We start from the raw sequence: 25,367 nt of genomic DNA on the forward strand, positions 1-25,367 counted from the left end.
AAAAAAAACATAAAATGCAGCACAACCTCTTCATTATTGTCCTACCTTCTGAACAAGCATAATTTGTATTATATTGATTTATTCTGCACTCTACTGCATTGTGATGTACAAATATTTTTGATCGACATTTCGCTTTTTATATGCAATAAGTTAAGAGTGTGAAAGGAAAATAAATTCGACAAACGTAAAGTCGGATCTGTTTATATATCTGCAAACAGAATAACGATAGATCCATACTGTTTTAATGATGTAATGCCAATACATTTTGGAACACCTATATTGCATCATTTTTGCAATGCCGACAAGATACAGTCACTCCATTTTACAGTTTATCCTGTAAAGCGCTTTGAGATGTCTTCCTGATGTGAAAGGAGGCATGATTATAATTATTATTTTGAATAGTTGTAAAATGTAATTCATTTAAAGTGGAACCTTGTTGAAGGTGAAATGGTTCCACTATTTTGATGCACACTGTTGATTGTACCGAGCATTATGAATAGTTTTACAAAGCAGCGAGTTCAAGTTTAATTTTACTAACTGGCGTTTCTTTAATTAGCCTTTCTTGACATTATTCAAAAAGTGTTTCTAATATAATTCTACATCCCTAAGCAGACATTTAAGTTTTCAGATTTCTAATATGCACCAGACATCTGAGTTCCCACCAGTTTCCTCATTCAGACTCTGGTGTTTCAACTCTCCTGTCCCCTTCTCAAAACTGGCGGCTTCTTATCTAGCCATCCTCTCGCCCCCAGGCCCACACAAACTTACTTGTGACTACTGAGCAAATGGCTGGATGAGGGGTTGTGAGAGCAGAAATCAGAAATGGAGCTCACGTTCTCAAAAACAAAAAGTGTGCAAAATTATCATGTAAACTAAATAATTATAGTCGCAAAGTTGATTAAAAGTTAAGGAGCTACCCACAAACAAGCAAATTAAGTGAAGGCACCTCTTAATTTCAAATGCTTTAACAACCCATTTTTTAAAACTGGGAACTTAAGCCATTTTAGAAAGAGCAGCGATTACAAAATTTATGAACTTTGAACATCTATTTTTTTTACAGTTTACAAGCCAACATTTGTGGATCCTGGACACACATCACAGCTAGTAGCATTTGACTTGACGCAATTTACTATGAAGTTTGCTCCTTTCCCATCTTACTGTATATTTCCATAAACACCAGCTGGCAGCCTTCTCTGGTATCTCACTTGAGCTGCCATTCATGTGTGAGCCTGAGCAACCATTGCAGTAGCTGAGACAGATCCTATCCTCAGCAATGGTCACCGGCTACAACCAGCAGGCAAAAGCGAATCATAAAACATTTCAACTTAATAACCATCATTCTCTATTGTACTTATACCAATGGCAAAAGTTAACACAAATTACAATTCAATGTATTCGAGAACTACTTCAATTAATCTGTCAGAAAACAAACTTCTTTATGATATGAAAAGGCAATTGTTAAGTCATTAGGCACTTCTATACCCTCATAAAAAAGAATTATTCATGACAAGATGCACATGAAATAATTAAAACTACACCGCAGGTTAAGAAATCATGCCAGTATAACCAAACAGCATCAATTAAACAGCAGAACACACCAGCCTAGATGTCCATGGGCTGGATTAATTGTTCCATACTCTGAACAAAGGAAGCACAGGAGGGAATGAATTGTTTATGAACATGTACCTGCTGCACAATATAATGCGCCATTAACTTTATATAAGTACAAACAATTCAGTTGTCGGGTATCAGTTTGATGGATAAAGGTCTCCCTAGCGATCAATTGTACTCCTCCTCCTCTCACGTGTCTCTGCAAGTCAGTTTTCCATTCAACAGGATAGCCTGCAGTTTTCCAAGATTTAATTATTTTCGATCAATCAAGGTGTCATTGTATTGCACACTCATTCAATATCTCCCAAGGATAAAAATCTTAGCAACTATTAACAATGCTTTCAGAGATCAGAGAGGTGTTATAGCACCTTGCTAGCAAAATCCATAAACTGGCAAGTCTTGCTATAATAAATAACAGCACCAAATATAGTTTGATATGAAGTTGCTTTACAGTACCATTATTAAACACAGAATATACATGAGATGACAAAAACCTTTATGCTCAAGCAGGTCAGTCTATGATTGTAGAACTACAGTATATTTTGTATTACCAAGCCTTTGCTCTTGCCAAAGGACTACTGTAGATGTTCTGTATTCTCCAAACTTGGCTCTTGCCAAACTGGTCCTAAACCTCTCCCAAATTAGTTAAGTCAGGAGCGTCCCTTTAAGGAGAGAGTGCACATTCTATTCCAATCATAGGGAAATTTCCAGGTATGGGTGTTTGGTTTGCATACTCTTAAGCACGTGGTAGGATTCTACATGTGTCAGACACCTGGCTGACTCCCCAAAAATCTGTACATCACATTGCTCCAGAATGTGTACATGGGCGGGAGGGGAGAATCCAATTGCATTGCCACATCATATTATAATAAGTACTTCAAATGACAGTATTCACCACTATGACATTCTCTAGTCAGGTTGGCATAACACTCCTCAGATGATATCGAAAGCAAATGTACTTTGACAAATCAGTCCGATCCTTCACAATTGTGTGGATTTACATCCAGAAAATCAAGATCATTTTTAGCACTGTAAAGTTTTATTATATATTTAATCAACTAAGGAAAATAAGGACAAATTAATCCTGATCACTGGATGATTTTTCTATTCATATACTCAATGACAGTTAGCATATGTTAATCTGTACCCTTACCATTAACAAAAAGAGCACATTAGAATCATAATTGCACCTACAAAAATGAGTATTAGATATGATTAATCATGTACAATAATATACTTCAGGTTGGTTCACTTTCTTCAGTTCCAATAATTCCAATGACAACAAAGTGCTCAGCTCAACAAAAAAAAGTCTAAAAAAATAAAGCTTCAGCAAGAAGTATGTATTTCATGGTTCTATAATAGAATCTATAACATTTGTTTTAAAAATTCCTATCTCTCAGGATTTTTAGTGCTTTAAAGTTTCAGAAATGGACAAGAAGCTTGTGTACAAACCTTTCCCCCATTAATTACTAGACCCCAAGACAGGCTGCCGACAAATAGGGCAGGTGGAGTTTTCAGAAAGCCAGCGATCAATGCAATGAATGTGAAATTCATGCGCGCAGGGCAGTCTTCTGAGTTTGTTCCCAACTGCGTATTCATTAATGCAAACGCTGCAGGTTTTACTGATTTCACTCTCGGCACTGATGTTCCCATAGTTTCGGGTCAAAAGATTATCAATCTGTTCTTTGGTTAGTCCCCGCTGGTGCTCCTCTTCATCATCGTCATTCAGCAAAAAGAAATGAGCCAGTCGCAATATTGGCAGGGTACCGTTTTCCACTAAACTATTGGTGTCTCGACTTTGCCTGGTCTCTCGATTTTCACCAGCCTGGGGAGGATTCTGCATGCTTTCATCCATTTGATCCCCGGCTGACTGGTCTCCTGTTAACATGGTGGTCGAATCATTTCTCAAATGGCTGGAGAGACTAACGTTTGCACTGGTCTGTGAGCTTACAGAATCTGAACTACCAGATGGATGTTGGTGAACTCTTTGGTTCAACTCAGAATCTGAATCATTCTCCATTAGAGAGCTCAGCTCCCCAAACCCTGTCATAATCTGACGAAGTATTGATCTCAGGGCCACAGAGGATGGTTCGCCAAGCCCAGTCTCAGATATCCTGCGAAGAGGAATGCGGATAGTGCTAACGTAAGTCCTAATACCTGCACGTTCGGATCGTGAAATGGTACGGCGAAAACCACCACTGTCACTTTCAAAGGTCACTGTATTTTCTGCCATACGGACACGTGACCGAGTTCGATTAGCAATGCTGTCTCGATCTCGGTTTTCTCCAGGGCGAATCCTTCTAACCTGAAGATCCAGCATAATAGTTGGGTGTCTTCGAACAGCAACAGAAGGTCCATTGGAATGGTTCACATCTCCTTCATCCATAGTTGCCAAAGAAGGCGTGGAAGGACTGTCTCTTGCTGTCACTGGTGTTTCTTGTGTGGCCACAGTAGGATGCTCCACGACCCGTTGCCTCCTGGTACTCGATCGCTGGTCTGATTGATCCTGCTGCTGGAATAGAGAACTGTCCAGAGAATTTACTGTGACACTTGTTCTACGCAATGGTGAACGACTTCGGCTGTTTCGCAAGTTCCGAGAAGATCTGCGCCTTTCTGTGTGTCCAGGAACAGTGTGGTCTCTTACGGCAGTCCTGGTATCTCTTGGTAATACCACAGGCTCACTTCTGCTTCTCTGTTCCTCTTCTTCGATTATCCTGATGCTACTTGATACCGTTCTTCGCCTGCTGACCCGCTGTTCACCGACAACACCTAAAGCTCTTTGTTGAACACTATTTTGCCCTCTTGCTCTCTGGCTTCCAGTGGACATCCTGGTGGTTCTTTGCTGTTCAGCAATTCCACTTTGAATGCTCCTTTGAGCAAAGGTTGAAGAACTTTCCGTGGCTTCTGCTCCTCCACCCCTCATTGGCCCTCTTAAATGACTTTCAGAGTTTGCCAGTCCAGCAGCTAATTGAGCTCGAGTTCGACTCCTGGTGTGATTTGCAATAGGACCCCCCAAACTTTGTAGCTCGGTATTTCGTACATTTGTGTCAGCATTACTTTCCAATATAGGCGAATCCAAAGACCGATCACCAGTGGCTTCATGCTCGTGATTAATGTTAATTTCTAGACTAAAGCGGAATTCGCCGCTGTTAGGATTTGTCCGACTAACGGCTCTCCATGTCTGGTTCCCACTCTGCCCACTACGAGTGGCATTTCCTGTGCGCCTGAATGTGTTCAACCACTCCAGAAGCGAATCACTGTTGGAGGTTTCCCCCGGCATGTCAGAACCTATAGAAGTGAACAACATTTTATGTTAATGACCTATTTTCAAGCCGAGACAAAGCTGGATTGATTTTGCAAAGTTAATGTTAAGAAGCGTTTCTATTATAGAATATAACATCTTAATGATACCTTGGCAAAACCAAATGACTTATTAAAAGCGATAGAAAAGTTTAAAGAAACAGTACACTACTTTTTTGTTTTTAAACAAACATTTCTTACAGTGTACATTTGCCTTCGGTCACAAAAAAGGCAAAGACAGCAATAGAGTCCAACAGCTAGTATACAGCATTATTGGTTTGAGAATAGGTGCAATTTAAATCTACATATCAATTCCTTAAGTTTAAATGCAGAGTTTGTCCAGTACATGTGAAGCTGTAATTTATATTTGATCATTTCTTCCCTTCGAGGTCCTCCTCCAGCAGACAACTATGTTATTAACCAGACGCCATTACACACATATAATAATTCATTAGAAAAGGGAGTCGTCCTAGAGGACTGGAGGATAGCTAATGTTATACCTATATTTAAAAAGGGAGATAGAACAAGCCCAGGAAACTATAGATCTGTCAGCTTAACATCAGTGGTAAGAAAGATAATGATATCTTTACTGATGAGGTAATAGAAAAACATCTAGAAATGGAAAACATAAAAAAGAATAATCAGCATGGATTTCAAAAAGGAAGGTCATGCTTGAACAACCTCATTGAATTCTTTGAAGGGGTAACAGAAAGAGTAGACAAGGGTTATGCGGTAGATGTAATATATTTAGATTTCCAAAAGGCGTTCGATAAGGTACCACATAATAGACTAATGAATAAGGTCAGAGCATGTGGTGTCAGGGGAAAAATAGGAGAACGGATAGCAAGCTGGCTACAAAACAGAAAACAGAGAGTGGGAGTAAAGGATAGCTACTCAGACTGGCAGGGGGTGGGCAGTGGTGTTCCACAAGGATCGGTATTGGGACCACTGTTGTTCACAATATACATTAATGATCTGGACTTGGGAATCAGCAGTACAATTTCAAAATTTGTAGACAACACCAAATTGGGGGGAGTAGTTAATACAGAGGAGGACTGCAACAAACTACAGCAAGACATTAATAAACTTGCTGAATGGCCATTTAAATGGCAAATGTATTTCAATGTAGAAAAGTGTGAGGTAGTACATTTTCGTAGAAGGAATAAGGAAGTCACATTCATCCTGGAAAATAGAAACCTAAATGTGGTAGAGGAGCAAAGGGACCTTAGGGTACACATACACAATTCACTAAAAGTAGCAACGTAGGTTAATAAAGCCATAAAAAAGGCAAACCAAGCATTGGGGTTCATGAGGGATAGAAATGAAAAGCAGGAAGTTATGGTAAACTTCTAAAGAACCTTGGTTAGACCCCACTTAGAATACTGTGTGCAGTTCTGGTCCCCACATTATAGAAGGGATGTAGAGGCACTGGAGAGGGTGCAAAGGAGATTCACAAGGATGATCCCAGCACTGAGACGTTACATCTATCAGGAAAGGCTGAACATGCTTGGGACTCTTTTCTCTTGAAAAAAGGAGGGTAAGGGGTGACCTGATAAAGGTCTTTAAAATTGACAGGTTTTGATAGGGTAGACATAGGGAAGATGTTTCAACTTGTGGAGGAGACCAAAACCAGGGGCCATCAATATAAAATAATCACAAATAGATCAAATAGGGAAGCTAGAAGAAATGTCTTCACACAGAGATGAGTGGGAATGTGTAACATGCTACCACAAGGAGTTATTGAGGCAAATAGCAGAGATGTATTTAAGGGGAAGCTAGATAAGTACAAGAGGGGAGAAAGGAATAGAAGGTTATGCTTGAAGACTCAGCGAGGAAGGGCAGGAGGAGGCTCATGTGGAGCATAAACCAGTTGGGCCGAATGGCCTGTTTCTGTGCTGTATATTCTAATGTACTTCTATAAGAGAGTATGTAAAACAAAGGATTTGTGCAACACTGAGAGACTTCCAGGCACTACTTCTGATTTCAGGGCATTAAGCTCACAAATACTGCTTCTACAAGAAAAATCGTAACAAGAGCTTGTGTATCAAGGAAACATGAAGACAATCGTGTTTGTGCACATTGGAAAAAAAAGAAGCCATGAAAGAGATGCAATTGAAACATTCAAAATTGTAAACCTGAATCAGAAAATTCTTCATAGTGACCAAATATTCCAAAACTATGGGATATAATTTACAAATGATGGCATAAGGGGCAAATGGGAAATTCACCATTTACTGAAAGGGGGAAAAAGACATAGAATAAATTATTGTGGAATATTATTAAACAAATTACTAAATAAGGTCAGGAAATGATTAAGAATTTTTTGACGAATGGGAATTGACTAAAGGTAAGTAAGTAGTGGGTGAGGACTGTAAAACACCGAGAAAGAGGGTTGAAGTCAATCTGAAAGGGAAAGTGCCCTTTGCCTTTTACTAACATTTACTATGTTCCTGTGAGGAAAACTAGTTGGTTCTAGCACTACTACACCTCCTAGTGGCTAACCTAAATAGCACTCTTGGCAATCACGGAGGCACATCACACTAAGTAAGGTAAGCACTTGCTGGATTTTGAGGATCCCCGAGTGAATGGAGAGGAGAGAAAACTAAAAATATAGTGTAACATTTGCTCCAAGCTTTCTCCAGTCTATTTAAAAAAAAACTTTTGTCTATTGGGAACCAGTAGAAAAATATCACATGATGGCTGAACCAGTGGTTTATTTGACATTCCAGGGACTATAATTTGAAGTACTTCTCCTTCTGCTTCAACCTAGGTCATTGTCTCAACTGCTAGAAATTGAATGTTATCTTGGTTTGAGGAGACAACTGTCACTAGTTTTGTCAAAAGTCCCCAGTTGATTGTTTTTTAAAAAACAGAGAAATGGACAACATAGTGACACTTAACATTCAATTTGTGAATCCAGGTTGATGATCAGAAGTCACTTACAAAACTTGAGTCCGCTGGTTCCATTAGTCATACGGTACTCTCCCTCAACTCCCAAATTATCGATACTTTCAACTTCATTAATATCAATGCTGATCTAAGCTTGTGCATGTTGTGTGATAAATGCTGTAGCACTCTGCTCTTGCACTGCTGTAGAGAGAACCATTAAATGACTACTTTTCCTTTCAGCGCATAGAACAAAAACTCGCCTTGATTTTCACTACCACGTTCATGGTTGCCGAGTCCATTCTGTTCTGTTAATTGTTCTTTAGCACCATTTAATCGCTGTTGCAGTTCTTCTGCTGTAATTTCACCTGAAAGAGAAGGGAAAAAAATCAAAGCTGAAACATTGCCTTGTTTATTATTGTCTATAAAGCTTGATTGTTCCTCAGTTTAAGTGGAAACTATGAAAGAATTTTTAAAGCAATAAAACATTTTGACACACTGGATGAATTCACAATAATTTTGCATAAACAGAGTTTGATTTCTGAATTTGAAAGATTTAGGAAGCTTGGACAGTAACATTAAGATATTTTATACATTTGTGCAGTAATAAATACCTTTAATAATTACCCAAGCTGTAACTGTAATTTCTGCTGCGCAAAATCATAGTATAGCACTGTAAAAAGCAGAAAATGAGGCCACAATATATCATCAGGCGGGAATAGAGCTGGGATAATTACAATCATATGAAAACAGCATCAATGTCAGAGGAACCAAGGTTCTTTTTCTAATGGAGCATGATATAGCTTAAATGGTGCAGCCAATCATAATTAGATAGCAATATACTGTATCATGAAAGACTCCAATCTCTGCATTCAGAATGGGGGGGGGGGGGGGGAGGGGGGGGCGGAGAGGAGTGCTTTGAGCACATTACCAAGTACTGAATGTAAACCTCACAAATGGGAGAATATGAAAGAAATTAAAGATTACAACGGGAGAAAGAGTATTCAATCAAGGTAGCAAGAATGTGAATATCATAGATTTTATAGGTCCCGCAGTGACAACATGAACAAAACACTAAGAAAAATGATTGGGTTCCAACTACTGCACTGGCAAATAATTCCTCAATTCTAATTTTTAGCCATTAGAAGGCCCTGGTGGAATCGAGTAAATTCACCCATTGCAACTGGATGTTGTATAACAAACTCTCTAAATATCAAATATGCCTGGGTGAAGGAAAAGAAATAAAGAGAAAAGTATTTGTTTGTATATACTATTTTCCATGTGTGCATACGATCCCTCAATACAGCTAACTATATTTAGATTTAAATTATTCAGTGCTTCTTCTGAGAGCTGTGGTCTAGAAACAAAAGGAATGAATATAAAAAGCTGTATATTACGATCATTAAAAAAAAACTAGTTTATCTGATGTACAAAGTTTGCTGTCCAACATAAGTATTTTTTTATAACTAATTCTGGTTCTCAGACAATGTTTTAAGGTTACCTGGAGTTCCAAGGAGGTTGCCGTCTCTCATTAACCGGTAATCCTCTTCACTAAGGTCATTGATGAAATGATAGTATGCTTCCTCTCGACTCAATCGCTCCAATTGTCGCCGGCGTTCACTGTCACTGTGCCCATTGCCTTCCGTGGGAGATGGTTGAGCCCCTCTGTAATTGGTAGGATTAGAAGGATCCATGGTGCTGGGGGCTTGTATTAGCTGCACAACAAACACAAAAGAAAGTCACATCTCTCAAAAAAGGTCATTATCCACGAAATCAAGCATCACAAATCTTTCCTAGATGAGGAAGATTCGGCACAACAAAATGGAAAAAAAGATTTTATAAAACATTCAATTCCAATGAACTATACCAGTCCTGCTAAATTAAAACAAATGTAACTAAATAAACTAAAACAATATTAATTTGAACACCCAGAGCACATAAAGACTTTGAATGTTGATTACTGCGGTTAACATTTATATTCGCAACCTGTGGGTGGAATTTCATTCTAGGTCTATTAATTTAGCATTTCACAGCATCCAAAATGTGTCCAATTCTTAAATAACTAATTATTTAGAAAACTGTCTTCATAGTTAAGTGAATTCAACAATTTGTCAATTTGCCAAATTTTATACACTCTGAAATGTTACGTTAATAAAGTAAATCAAAACCCAGTAGAATTTCTACCTACCAATGTTCCTGGAAGATAATGTAAACAAGTGTGTGTTTTTCCTTTCATTTTCTGTACTCTATATGTAGAACTGGACACTTAAGGCTTGTAAATGGTGTACAGAATATATACATTTAAGAGAATAAAATATAAAGTTTAACTAAGAGAGTAAAGGAACCCAGCGAGTTTATAACAAGATTTTATTTATCAAAGCCTAATACAGCACAAGAATGGCAGATAAAGGCATATGTAGTTAGATAACAAATGTAAAACACATATTTAGTCCACAAAAATACCACAAATCAGGTTTTATTATTAGTTTTATAAAGATTTTATAAAGATTTATTAAAGTTCTTAGTTACAATGCAGTTCTCAATCTCTTGGAGGTTGCTTCAGAAGCAAAATGCAAAAACAAGGGTGGATTTTCTGTGCTGTCAGATCACTGCTGACGTCACTTTCTAAGCGTAACACAAGTGTGACAATTTTTAATGTTGGCAGTCAATCTGGAAGCTGCACTTCAAATTACTATAAGCGAGGTTGAGGCATACGTTATAAACGGGGTTGCCCTGTATTGTATTCCTTGCCTCTACAGTCACACAAGGAAACCTGTAGGAAAGAAGTTCATCATCACAGTTTCTCTGCCAAGTTAATGATATGTTCACAACTTCCGCTTATTAACTCTTAATAAATCCATTTCAACTGATCAGCTTTGGGATGTCCTCCTGATGCAAAAGGCGCTATAAATTGTATTGATCAGTAAGATACCACTGAGATCCAAAAATCCCAGACATATTATATTTTTGAACATCATTGAAAGACTTTTGAAAGTTTTGCCAGTATCATTGTAGATACCGTAGTTAGCGCAAAAGATACAACCCATGAATAAAAAATTAAATTTCAGCATTGAAGACCATTTATATCCATCATTTATATCCAGCTCCACCAGAGAAAATGCTTCTTTATTTTCTCCCCCTCTTCTGATGGAACTTAGAACGGTATTAATGAAGGATCAACTATTCGGAGGATCTTGGATCCATAGTCATTATCAGCCCAAGGACAAATCGAAGGTCTAGGTTGTTGGCCCTTCATGTTCATTTTCCCATCCAGTTGGTGACCTTCAGAGAATTCTCAATGGTCTACAAACCATTATTTGCCAGAGCTTCTAATGGCCACGTTATGAACCTAAACAGAATATCCTTCCTGATTTTTCAGCAGTATGGTCAACAGAGTTGAAAAACAACCTGTTCCACCAACTGTCGCGTCAAAACACATCTGGATGTTTGTTCCCTTATCACCAAGCAGCAGAGATACTTTGTACTATTTCATTCAGCAACTGAAAGGCCTCCTTCAAAGTATGTACAATGTGAGAAGTACATGTCCTCTCAGGCTGATGGACTTATTTTGTTCTGCAACCTTTCAATTCTCATTCTAGAAACTAGAGGATATCTTGTTTAGGAACTGGTCTTGATATTTCCACCTGCTACTTGCCAGCCAGGTTACAAGAATTGATGTTGGGCATGTGATAGTTACTGGTGATCTTCATCCTGCTGGAAGACTTCTCATGTATGCCTTCCTCACTTGGTGATGTCCAAATGGTGAGGGGCTCCTTCTTGGGTGCATTTCGTAGGCTGATCTGGGAAGACAGTTTACATCATTTAGCTTTGAACTGTGCTAATGATTTCTGTGACAGGTACAGTGACGCTATTGCAGAGATAAAGCGAAAAGAAATTACTGGGAACACAAATGAGGATGGATGCAAGATTGCTGGAAAACATTGCTACCTTGGCTATATTGGGCATGCATAAAATAGCCATTTTTATTTTGCAATATTATATATTTATGGTTGCAAAACACATGTAAATTATTCTATGACTTACCAGATTCTTGAACATCCTCAGGTAAGGAGTAGGGATCATCCTTATTCTTGTCTGTAGAAAAAGCTACGATACTGTGAAGTGTGGAGAGATTTTCTAGGAAGCTTTTGGTATTCAGCTGGCATTGCTTTTAATTTGTTTGCAGTCCAATTAGCATTTTACCAACTTTTGCTGAAGTGGTTAACACTATAACAATTTGATAATTTCTACCCAATTGTAAATCTAACCTTTCATACTGCACTTGACCATGCTTTTTCCCCCCCTTCCTGTGGTTCCTTGTGTTCCAGTATTAATTCATTAAAATTTCACAATTCTTTCACTAGAATAAAAACTTCATTAAAATGAATCTGAATCAGACCTACATAGTTAATAAAGTTGCAAACTTTTACAAGTTTGACAAGTACTAAAGTTGGGACTTTATGTTCTGCCCTTATCAAAAGACCTTCCCACATTTTAAAATGATATCTCTATTTTATCAAGCGTCCATTTCCCCCAGTTACATATCATCAATAGAAATCAATTAAATTTCCACTACTGTGCAAGTTAATAATCTAACTAAACAACTTGACATTGTTTCGCTGTGTTCCAAATCATACACTTTAATTTTCCGAGCAGCAATAATGGCAGAAAGTCAAATGCATTAAAGTGTTTGTTTGGCTCAGTTGGTACCACTTGTCACAGGGTTGGAAAGCCTTGCATTGAAACACTATGTTGGGAACTTGGTTCAAGAGTTCAGATTGGGACAACAGTGCAGTACTTGGGGAAGGGGGGGTGGCACTGCTTGTTGGAGATGCTGTCCTTCAAATGAGCTGTTAAAGCAAGGGGCCATCTGCTTCGTTACGCGGACATTAAAGATTCCACAACACCATTGAAAAAGTCCTGGCCAATATTCCTCTAAATAAATTGGCCATTCACTTGATGGCTGTTTGTGGAACTTTGCTGTGCATAAATCATTGTTTGCCTTTGCTTGCAAATAGTTATAACATTAAACAACAATTTCCTGTGAAAGCACTTTGAGAAGCTTTCAGAAATATATCAATTCCTTAATTGCAACCACTTTTAAGAAGTAAAAAAAATCATTTAAAACCTTCCGCTTTCTCCATAGGCATTACTTTCTAGTGTGCTGACAATCGTCCAAACTAATCAAAAAAATTATTTAAATATCATCCAACTCAATCAGAGTTGAATCAAGAAGATTCAATAGAATTTTTTTTGCATGGGAAGCAACAGAGATTTAATTAAATTGTTCTCTATCACAATCCATGCTTTTCTTTGTCAAAACTTGTAATTGAGGCAGTGTCAATTATTTTAAAAGAGAAGTGGATGCTTCAAAAAGAGAATATTAAAAGTTATGGGGAGTGAAGAGAATGTGAATTGATCAGGTAGCTGATATGCAGACAAAATACACTGACATACTAATACTTACATTTGGTATAGGGCCTTTTACGTTGGGAGGAAGTCCCAAAGCACTTCACAGGATATACTGTAAAGTGGACTGACTGTTTAGTGGGCGAATGCAGCAGCCAATTTTTCACACAGCCACGTCCCACAGATGAAGTCATGAAGTGAATCACCAGTTTTATTTGGGGAAGTATTAGCCAGAACAACTCTCTTTTCAAATAGTGCCAAAGGATCTTTAACCTGAACATCTCATCTCATCAGTACCTCCAACAATGCAGCACATCCCAAGAAGTCCAATGGAGTGGAAGCTTAGACTATGTGAGTTCCTAGTTCCAACGTGGGGCTTAACCCACAACCTTCTGCTCAGAGGCAAGAGTGCTAATTACTAAGCCAGGTTTACACACTTGATATGGGAATGTCCGTTTCTGTGCTCTCATGCATTGCCACCATTCTCCTGCCCACAACCTGGACAACTTATACTGAGTTGTGCTGCTCACCAAGAGGCTCACAAGCAGTTCATGGGATCCACTATCCATCTAGTGATTTAATCCAAACCTTTGCTTTTCCTCTTCGACCGTGGTTACGGCCTCCTCCCCCCTTTTCCCCGGCTTGGAGTCACTGTCAAGCTCTCTGAGACGCTACCCTGCATGGAGGGCGCTATATAAGTGCAAGTTGTTGTTGCCCATCAGATGTCTAATAACAACTAATGATTATCCTCAGGGGGTGAGGGGTAGTAAGTGGTGTTCCCTTGGGGATAAGTTAGCTCCAAGGCAATGTGCCCGCTAATGGAACACTGAAATTGAGTTGATCCTCTGTGACGGGCCTGGTAGTCTGGATCCTGAGCCAGACAGATCCACAATACTCCAAGGTACTACTCATGATAAACTAACCAGCATGGGACCAGTTGAGGACAGAACCTGGATGGGCAGATGACGACAAGAACATCTTGGATTTATATAGCGCCCTCCACGCCGGACAGCGTCTCAGAGCGCTTCACAGTAACGGATCCCAGGGCCAAGCCAGGAGGATGGGGAGGAAGGTGACCAAAGGCACGGTCGTAGAGAAAGGTCTTCAGCAGGGACCTGAAAATAGGAAGAGAGGGAGCGAGGCAAAAGGAGTGAGGAAGAGAATTCCAGAGCTTCGGGGCATAATGGCTGAAGGCACGGCTACCGAGGGTGGAGCAGAGGACTCGGGGGACGAGGAGGAGGCCAGACCCGGAGGAACGAAGGCAACGGGTAATGTTTTGAGGAGAGAGGTCAGAGAGATAGGGGGTAGCAGAGGAGTGGAGGGATTTGAATACAAGGGTGAGGATCTTGAAGTCGCGAGGCAGGAATTCTTCCCACTAGGCTTTTAACCGTGCAGCCAAAACCTAATGAGTAGGATGGTCCTAATTGGATAACAATAATAATCCGTGAATTTGATAAAGCGCCTAATCACATCTTTGAGACTTCTCAAAGTGCTTCACATAATATACTGTAAAGTGAATGGACTGAATATTTTGTGAGCAAAACACAGTTGTGGCTTGAGTTACCAAATTACTATTTTTCTTAATTTATTTTGTTATGGGAAGCTTGCCAGATAGTGCTCTCAATAGCAAGCTATGTGCTTTTGGCGAGTTAAACTCCAGCAGGACACGAACACACACTCTGGAGTCCCCAAGCCTTGGCTCTTGCTGACCCAATATTTTTTAGTATTTAGAATTACTTAAACAGACCACCTCCCTCTAGGGAGAGTGCACATACTCCATTCTTGACAGACAGCAGGGCATTTCCATTCATGGGTAGCATGTGCAACTCAAGTTTGATTTGGATATTCTTAAGCATGATGATAGGTTTCCATGTTTGTCAGACACCCAGGAGACCAAAACAAATGAAGCAACATCAACAACTACTTGTATGGTACCTTCTTGTGGAATAATGTCTTAGAACATGTTACAAAGATGGGGTCAGACAATGAGCGGTGGTGGGTGGGGTGGAAGGGGGCCATAGGGGTGGTCAAAGAGGTTTTATGGCAGAACTTAAAAACAGAGAGAGGGCTGAGACAGAGGGGTAGAGGAAGGGGTTTAAGTGCATGGTATCAGAACTCAGCCACCAATTGTGGCTCAGAGAAGCTGGAGGATACTCAGAAGCCAGATTTAGCTGAGCAGAGGGGGCAAGCAGAGGAATGGGGTAGGAGAAGATCAGAGAGATAGGGAGGTCGAAGAACATGAAGGGATTTATAGATGAAAACCTTGAGATTAATCCGCTGCGAGGTAGGAAGATAGTGGAGTCTGGCTTGCACTGGGGCGATACTTGTGTTCAGTTTGATGCGGGTAAGCACGCAGGTGTTTGGATATGTTGAAGCTTATGGATGGTTGAACTCAGGAGACCAGCAAGAAGTTCATTAGAAAAGTCCAGATGCAAGGTAACACAGAGGTTTCAGTGGCATTTGGTATGAAATGGAGGTGGGCAATGTAGTGGAAGTGAAGAAAAGCATTCTTGGTGTGGGACTGGATCAGGTCAAAACATGTAACAGGATGGATCATTCACTACAGTTACAGGTTTCAGAATGTATAGCTGCACTGTAATACTACTTTTTACCAAAGATAGGAATTTGTAATTTTTTTCCTTCTACTGTATTAGAAATTTCTCTTCAGGCAAAATGTTTCTTGCAAGAAGACACCTGGCAGGTCAAGCTGAATCTCACCTTTATCTCATCCATTTACGAACGCCATTATAAATTGTGATATTACTCCTAATCAACTATAATAATTGTAACATGTGCTAATACAAGGCATAGGTATGAAAGCGTGAAGAATCCTAATGTATACAGATGGTGTGCAAGCTAAATCCTTCTCACTGCACGGAAGGTTATTTTTGGTTCCTGGCTGTTTGTGGAACATCGCTATCTGCAAATTGGTTGCTGCATTCACCTACAAATATACAGTGAAGCAATGTTTCAATGACATTATGTGGTATTATATCAAATGCAAAGATTAGAAGATTAGAATTACTTAGCAATTTGCAGATGCAATCTGAGCACCTGCAAGTTCAAAATAGTTCCTGGGTTTTATAATTAACGAGGAAATTGGGGTAGTGAAATTATTTAATTTTTTTAAAAATGCAAACACACCCTGCACTATAAATATGTATTTTTTTAAAAAAGGGGGAGAACTTTTTGTAACATTTTATATTTGCTGAGCAACCAAGCAACAGGGCATAATTTCTGAATACAGGCATAGGTATGACAGTACCTGTATCTGTACCGATGATAATATTATACTTCCACCTATTATAGAAGTTTATTACATTAAAACATTTCAAGTGCTTTAGACACTTTGAGTTACTTTGAAGCATGTAGACATTTATGGTTGAAGATATGTATCAACAACAATCCACGCAGTTCAAAAACCTAAGAAAATTTACAGCACAGAAGGAATCCATTTGGTCCATTGTGTTTGTGTAGATATTAGCTCTCCCAGTGGAGCCATTTACTCGAATCCAGGACATTTCCACCCTAGAGCATGAAATAATTCTATACATTGGAAAATGCAGTTGCAATTTATTAGACCTCTGACTTATGTGTGCAGCATTACCAATATATGAGAGGAATCCAACCAGAGCCAGGAGTCATACAATATTTTTTCCCCAAATAATACAGAACACAAAACACTTAAGACCAGAAAAAGCTTTGATCCTGAATGACCTTGAAATGCAACCCTGCATACCTCAGTGTATCTTTCAATCTCTTCCTTGGCATCAGCTTAGCTCAGTTGGTAGCACCCTCACCTCTGAAGTGAAAGGTTTCAGGTTTAAACTTCATAGTGAGACATGAACTCATTGTCCAGGCTGAGACTTCAATGCAGTTTAGGGGGAGCTGCAGTGTTAGTGATGCTGTCTTTTAGATGAAACTTTAAACTGAGTTTCCGTTTAGGGTAAATGTTAAGAGATCCCATGATACTATTCNAAAAAATGTGTTGATCCTGGCCAACAATCTTCAGATAAGTTGCCCATTCACCTCATTATTGTTTATGGTAGCTTGTATGAAAAATAGTTGCGGTTTTTCTTACTAAACTGCATTACTGTTATGACAGTAGTTATTATTGTAAAGTCATTGTTGACAGTGATAATGCAGGTTTTCTCTTTTGCTTCAGAAATTGTCTCTTAAACCCATTTATACTATTAACTTCAACAGCTTTCTCATGTAATGCATTCTACAAATATATTGCCCTTCATACAAGACGTGAGGAGTTTCCGACCACACTAGTGCTTCAATACATTTTATCCTTTCCTTCCCCCTACAAAAGGAAAGCAGGCTTCATCAGATGGCCTTTTTTCAATTTGTCCTCGTCAAGGCGGTGTACGTGACCTAGGCCCACTCTTGACCTAACTAGAAGATTTCTATTTTTGGTAATAATTTAAATTCAAGACAAGAGCTAAACTTTGGGTCAGATGTTCAAAAACCTCTTTTCTAAAAGAAAACCTTTATACTTCACTCACAAAACTCCACTGTTTATTTCCCTGTGGATTGACTTCAAGATCATCTTTCACCTCCATATCTCTTCTCACCCTTGAACCTCTTGACCTGTGATTTTCTGCAGCCTCTTTCCTACTCATCCTCTGCACTTGACAAATATGGGCCTGCTGTGGATTCTTCATCCTCACTGCCCAGAATCATGGTTGAACCTTCAGCCACTGTGCCCTTTTCCTCATCTATATGCTCCATCTGGGCGATGTCATCCGCAGACACGGGGTAAACTTCCACATGTACATGGATGACACACAAATCTACCTTGCCTCCTCCAGTACCAATTCCGGGTCCGCCGATATTCTATCAGCTTGTGTGGCAGACATCAGGGCCTGGATGAGTGTAAACTTTCTGCAGCTAAATGTGGATAAGACGGACGGCATGCTCCTCGGCTCCCGTCAACGTCTTCACTCCTGAGGATCTAAACTCCTCAACCTACCTGGGCTCTCCCTCACCAAACTAATGCACAATCCAGGCATCTGGTTTGAACCCCACCTCCTCACTCCTAATCCACCACCCGGCGCCTCTGCTCGATTGGCACCGGCCTACTGTTCATCCCTCGCACCCTCCGCCCCACCATCAGAGATTGTGCTTTCAGGCACTTCGCCCCAAAACTGTGGAACACTTTCCCTCAATCCCTCCGCCTTGCCCCTCTCGCCCTTTTTTCAAGTCCCGCCTGAAAATCTTCCTCCTCGACCGTGCTTATGGCCACCTTCCCCAGCCCCACCCGGCTCAGAGTCAAGCTTCGCCACTGTTCAGCACTCTGAGAAACTACCCTGCATGTGGGTGCTATATAAGTGCAAGTTGTTGGTGTTGCCCTCGACGTCTGGAACTCCCCCTTCTGCCTTGCCCACACTCAATCTTCAAATACCACCTGGAAACCAACCCCTTTGACTGTGCCTACAGTCACCTCGCTTCTCTGTTCAGTGTCCCAACACCCTCTAGGTAAAGTGCTCAGAGACATTACTCTATCTGTTTGCACATTATAAATGCAAGTTGTTGGTATGCCTTCCAGTTGTGATCTATTATGCAAAGCCATTGTTTTTAAAATTCAGAACCAGGTGGATCAAACCCTAAATTGCAGTAGAACTAGAAATACGATTTTTTTCTCTCCACAATAAATATGTGAATACGTGGAAAAGACTCCCACGAAAAGTAGTTATTATTATAATTAACTCCTCCAAAATAGAACTTGATAATCATCTGCTTGAAAACAGTAGTGAAGGAATATTGGGATATGTGTAGACTGGAATTGATAAATATTGCTCCTGACACAATCATTTCTGCGTGGTGGGGAAAGAGCCATTGTTCCCCTTCGAATAAAAAAAGCAACCTTGCTGGGCAAGAGTTTAAGGCTTAGAACCCTACTTTCAGCTGGGTTAGGCCTACCATAATTCTAAGGGGAGCTTTCAAAATATATTTTGAATGCATTCCTTAATTAGGAAGGGAATGTGTTTTGTAATACTCCAATTTTGATCCCCAAATTTATTAAAACTATTTTAATCTGTCTTTGATAGACTATTTTTTTTTAAAATCACTGTCCACTTTCCTAAATCATGCTGCCATTTCCTGCTCTTTGCTCTGATGTTGGCCTTTGCCGACTCTATATCTGCTCCTGTCTTGTTTGGTCAACCCAACCGGGTGTCTGACACATGCGGAAAACCACCACTATGCTTAAGAGTATCCAACAGCAGCAAATTACATTTGCATAGCGCCTTTCATGTCGAGAGGACGTCCCAAGGCTATCCAAACCAAACTGAGAATTCCATGCATCCCACCTACACATGGAAATTCCAGAGGTAGATGGTTTGGAATTGAATGTAAACTCTCTCCCTGGACAGATGCATCCTGTTTACCTAATTCTGGAAAGTACTAGGCGAAGGTTGGCAACAGCCAAGGCTTGGGGACACTGATATCTGGCAAGCTTTCCTGCTGCTTGTCCAGCTAGGACCACCTTAACCTTTAGGACTTTGGATTGCAGAGTTAACAGGAGGCGAGTGGGATGACTCTCTACCCCAGTGACTGGTCTGCCTTTGCAGGTCCTGCCGATGAGCCAGACTGGGTGTGCTGTCATCCGCGGTGCCCTAGAATACTGCAAACCTGCCTGGTTCGGGAACTGGGCTACCAAGACTGCCAGAGGGCTGGCTCAATTCCAACATTCTTTTGCCAAGCATGTTACCTTGGAGCCAGCTCACTTCGGCTCCAAGGAGACAACAACAACAACAAAATTACATTTGTATAGCGCCTTTCAAATTGGGAGGATGTCCCAAAGCGCTGAGACCCCACTTAACTTCCCCCAAAGGAGGTATCTACTATTATAGTGCTCTACCAGATCTCCATTAGATGCAATTTTTTTTGAAGGAATTATTACCCCGGAAAAGCGATCCGCCAATAGACTAACAACCGGGTTCCTACTTACGGCTAGGTAAACAGGCACGTGGAGAAAAGGAACTTGCCTAACGTGTCGCTCTGCCCAGGAATCAAACCCAGGTCCTCTCGCTTGCGAGTCGAATGCTCTAACCAATAAACTACAACAACAAAATTACATTTGTATAGCACCTTTCACTTCAGGAGGAATTCCCAAGGCGCGGGACAAGGGTGAAGGGTGATCGAAGGCACAGACAAAGAGGTGGGTCTTGAGACAGGTCTTGAAGGCGGCAAATGGGGGTGTGGTGGATGGACTGCAGGATGTAGTTCCAGAGGGTGGGGGCAGAGTGCCTGAAGGTTCTGCAACGATGGGGCAGGTGAGGCAGGGGATTTGAAGCAGGCCAGAGCCCGCTGAGTGGAGGGAGCAGGCAGATTGATAGCGGGTTAGGTGGATAGAGTTCAAGTGTAGGGAAGTGTGAGGTCATCCACTATGGACCGAAAAAAGATACAGCAGAATATTTTCTTAATGGGTAGAAATTAAGAACCGTGGAGGAGCAAAGAGATTTGGGTGTCCATATCCACAAATCGCTAAAAACTAGTTCCCAGGTGCAAAAAGTGATCAAAAAGGTGAATGGAATGTTGGCCTTTATCTCAAAGGGGAGAAATAATGCTTCAGCTTTACACAGAGGTTAGTCAGACCCCATCCGGAGTACTGCGTTCAGTTTTGGGCACCACACCTCAGGAAAGGTATATTGGCCCTGGAGGGGGTGCAGTGCAGGTTCATCAGAATGTTACCGTTACCCTAAAAGGGTTAAGTTACGAGGAAAGGCTGTGTAAACTTGGATTGTATTCTCTTGAGTTTAGACGGTTGGTGGTTGATTTGATTGAGGTGTTTAAGATGATAAAGGGATTTGAGAGGGTAGATACAGAGAAGCTATTTCCTCTGGTGGGCTATCCAAAAAAAGGGGCATAGTCTTAAAATTAGAACCAGGCCATTTAAGAGTGAAATCAGAAAGATTTTTTTCACTCAAAGGGTTGTAGAAATCTGGAAATTCTCTCCCCCAAAAGGCCATGGATGCTGGATCCATCTACACCTTCAAGAGTGAGGTTGATAGATTTTTGGAAGGTCAGGGTATTAATAGATATTGGGAGAAAGTGGGAAATTGGAATTGAAAGGATTAAGTGAGGTACAGATCAGCCATGATCTAATTAAATGACGGAACAGGCTTGAAGGGCTGAATGTCCTACTCCCGTTCCCATGTTCCTATGTCATAGAGGGTAGGGGGGAGCAAGGCCATGGAGGGCTTTGAAGGATCTTCAATTGTATCCTCTATGTGATGGGAAGCCAATGGAGTCAGGCGAGGATGGGGGTGATAGGGTCACAGAGCCTGGTGCCGGAGAGGACACAGGCCGGAGAGGACACAGGCTGCAGAGTTCTGGATGATCTGCAGCCTCTGGAGGGAAGAGGCCAAGGTTCAGGACTGGCTCAGTGAGGTGGCGTGTGTATCCTTAGATCATGCCTGAGGTGTGGAGGCGCTGGCGGAGGCCAATCAGGAGTGCCTCAGTCTTGTTGACGTTCAACTGTAGAAAGTTAGCTCTCATCCAGGACTTGATGTCTGACAGACATTGTGTTAGGACAGCAATGGCCCTAGAGTTACAGGACTTCATTTGTGCACAACAACATCACATAAACAGCCATGAAGGGAATGCCCAAGTTTACCTTGAGTCAGAACATCAGAAGAAACCTTTCCTTTTTTTTAAAAAAAAAGTGCCATGGAATGTTTAATGTCCTTGGTTTAATGTTTCATCTTCCAGAAAGCACCTGCAACAATCCAGCGCTCCCCATTACTGCATTGGTGTGTCATCTTAGAGTTCAAAATCCCAATGTGGGGTTTGAACCTTGAAGCTTCCGACTTTGAGGTGAGAGGGTTACCAACTGTGCGAAACTGATGCACAAAATGCTGAAAAAAACAAATTCATGGGAAGATAATGTTCTAATAACTCAGCTTCTTAGACGCAAAATAAAAAAAAATGAACAAATTGCAGTTTGCAATCATTACTGATCTTCAGAATTGTATTCTATTTTTAAAAGACTTTCATATAATGATACTTCCACCTTGTAAAATATGTGTCAGATCTCTCTGTTAACACGACTGAAAGAGCACGTACGCAGGTCATAAGCACAAGTGCATTATCCTGAATCACAGTCGCTCTCTGCCAGAGCACATGAGAATTTGGGATGACAAGAAGAAAATGGCAGCATTATATGAAACACAGGGACAACTGTCTAAAAAAAACTATTATATCACAAGCTTGAAATGTACAAATTATACTCTGTACAAAATGCTTTAAAAAAATCCCTAATGTCTTGAATCTTTCAATATCAGCAAGCAAGATTGCTGATAAATCTCACAAGAGTTTGCAAGATAATTGTGTGCACTGTCACCTTAAACAAAATGGAGCTAGGATTTTGTGATCAGGTCTGGTTAAATCATTTTAAACCTATTCCAGAAATATTTTTATAACTGAATAGCAACACAGGAAATCAATTCCAGTTTCAAAATCCATGTCATGGTACACCTTACACACAAGATTTCACGGAATGCAAATGAACATTATTATACGAATGTTCACATCCCATTTACATTTTTTCAACTTATAGTATGGTTTAAAATTGTATTATCCTAACCTAAAATGACACAGTTCACTAAAACAAGAAGAAATTTATCAGTGAATAATACATCACCAAATCTAAGATTTGGTTAACATAAATTGTGAAGTTAAAGCTATAATGTATTGTATATGGTCTTCAAGACATCAATTTTGAAATAATACATCCACATCCTCTTTGGCTCATAGTAAATGTCCAATATGTTGACCGTATTTCCGCTTCATCACATTTCCGCTGATGGCTTCTTATCCCATTCCCACACAGTCACTTGCAGTGTCCCCGGAGACTATTCCTGGGTCCTTTTCTATTTCTTATGCATACCTTTCTCCTTGGTGACATACTTTACAACTATAGGATAAGCTTCCACATGTACACTCAGCACTCAGCTCTAGTTCCCCTCTACACTAAATTCCAGGACATCCAAGTGTTGGATGAGCCATAACTCCCTTTGCCTGAAGATCACAAAAGCTGAAGCCATCTTATTCAGCTCTCATCAGCACCTAACTGCCTCTGGCTCCAAATACTTCAACCTCCCAGTTTGCTCCAGCTACCAAGCCACTGAATTAGTGTTTGCCCCCACCCCAGCAACATCCAGTATAATTTACATTTATATAGCACCCTTCACATCAAGAGTAGAATAGGTCTTAAAATGTTTGATCAAGAGTGCCTTCTTCAAACTCTAGGATGTTGCCATGTTATCCCCTATTTCACTTCCTCAACGGTCAAAACCCTCCTCTGTCCACACTGTCTACATGCTACACATTGCAATGCTCCCCTCTCTGGCCTCCCTAAGTTCCAAAGCATATAAAGCTCCATAGATCCAATACCCCAATACTTACCAGGCAGCACTGGCTCCCAGTACCTCAGTGGACTATTGACCTTAAGATCCTCATCTTTAAATCCCTTCCTCTATTTTATCTCTCCCTACCTTTGCAACCTCCTCCAGCCCTAATCTCCTGCCTGTGCCCTCCCCTTGTCCACCTCTGGTCTGCAACTAATTTCTCGCTCCCTTCATTTGTTGCATTCTTTGGATCTTTCTCCCTGCGTTCGTTCACTATGCCTCTGGTTCCCTCCCCCCACCCTCCCCTCAAATTCCCTCTGCTTTTCTCCCTGTTCAATGATCCCCATCATCTTTGTAAACCGCTTTGAGACATTCATCCTACATGAAAGACACTAACTATATTTAGTACAGGTAGGATTGGTAGTCTCATAGGCAGACAAGGCAGTCATTTTCTGTTTGATCAGTTTGTTGGTTGTATCGCAGACACTAACTTAATATGTTATCCCACATTATCAACATGGGCTCCGGTTTCCCGTTCATTCCTTCTCCCCTCCACCATCGGCAACTGTGCTTTCAGTCACTACAGCCCCAAACTATGAAACTCTGACTCAATCCCTAAGCCTTGCCTACTACTTGCCCATCTTCAAATCACACCTGAAGACCTTCCTCTTCGACTATGCCTCGTCACTTCCCCATTCTACCCAGCTCGGCATCAAGCTCCGCCACTGTTAAGCACTCTGAGATGCTACTCCATATGAAGGCCACTGTATAAAATGCAAGTTATTATTATTATTATTGTTGCTGATTAGGTATAACCAGAATGATGACACTTCACTAAATTTAACCAGCAAATAACCCGGAGAAGACTGCAAAATTCTACATCCAGCACAAATAATATGGCAGACTGTTCTACATGATTATTCATAATAGCAATAGCAAAACTGGGTTACTCAAAACCCGACAAAAGTAGACTGGTAACAATTCACCACATCCAACCAGTAAATAAAAGATTTTCAACGATCACTCGCTGAAAAGTGAGAGCAAAACACTTAAAGGCTCGAAAAGCTATTGAATCAAGACGAGTGATACCTGTGAGAGAGACCCTTCGAAATCTCTACAACTACAGGCGTCAAGTTGTTACTCGACACAACTCCAACAAACCCCAAAACAGAGTTTCCATGGGTGTCAGGGCCGACAACGAGCAACAACTTGGTGTCGAGGAAAATCTTCCCAAATAAATGCCAGTTAGGCCCCAGAGCTGTAATCAAACACAACCTACCCTGCTGGCAGGCGCCGAGTCAATGATTGACAGTCAAGCCGGCCACACAGGAGCGGAAGTGCCTCTGACGCCATGTTCTGCGACAAGAACGGACCAATCAGGAGTGGTGGGGGGCGGGACCCGGCCAGCGGGTTAGATTGACCCGCAACGGGCAAGGTCCCGAACCGAGTGATTTACATTGGACAGGACAACAAGACGTGGGCAATCAGCCTCCACTCGCTTTCAAACAGATGTAAGGAAAGCAGCTGTGCGTTACAATCCTCCCCCTTTGCATCCCCGGAGAGAGAGAGAGAGAGAGAGAAAAAACATTAAGGGTCTGAAAAGGTGATACCTCACTGTGGACTGACTCGGCTCTCGGCGGCGGCTGACAAACTCGGCTTCGCAGACCGCTGCTGCGAGCCTATGAGCGGGGCAGGGCAGGGCTGGGCTGGGCAGGGCTGGGCAGGGCGTGCTGCAGCGATTACCGACGTACGGGCAACTGCGCGCCCGCAGCGTAGGATCCGGGGAATAAAGTGTCCTACCAG

At 41.0% G+C, this 25,367-nt stretch overlaps 1 protein-coding gene across 3 annotated transcripts in view; it reads right to left on the bottom strand.

The window, feature by feature from the left end:
- Positions 1–367: 367 nt before the first annotated feature.
- rnf6 (ring finger protein (C3H2C3 type) 6) overlaps positions 368–25,367 on the bottom strand; it is a 39,132-nt gene continuing 14,132 nt past the window's right edge. Inside the window, exons 1-4 of one of the 3 annotated variants that reach the window (XM_007900627.2) lie at positions 25,175–25,220; positions 9,299–9,512; positions 8,061–8,165; positions 368–4,899 (exon numbers count right to left, since the gene is read on the bottom strand). In XM_007900627.2, coding sequence (XP_007898818.2) covers positions 3,074–4,899; positions 8,061–8,165; positions 9,299–9,491 — 2,124 coding nt within the window. In that variant the 5' untranslated portion in view covers positions 9,492–9,512; positions 25,175–25,220 and the 3' untranslated portion in view covers positions 368–3,073. Of the gene's footprint in view, positions 4,900–8,060; positions 8,166–9,298; positions 9,513–24,843; positions 24,856–25,174; positions 25,221–25,367 lie in introns of those variants that run through there. The other 2 variants (XM_007900628.2, XM_007900626.2) reach the window with 2 other exon arrangements.

This window comes from Callorhinchus milii, unplaced genomic scaffold (genome assembly GCF_018977255.1).
Source record: "Callorhinchus milii isolate IMCB2004 unplaced genomic scaffold, IMCB_Cmil_1.0 Scaffold4, whole genome shotgun sequence".
NCBI lineage: Eukaryota > Metazoa > Chordata > Chondrichthyes > Chimaeriformes > Callorhinchidae > Callorhinchus > Callorhinchus milii.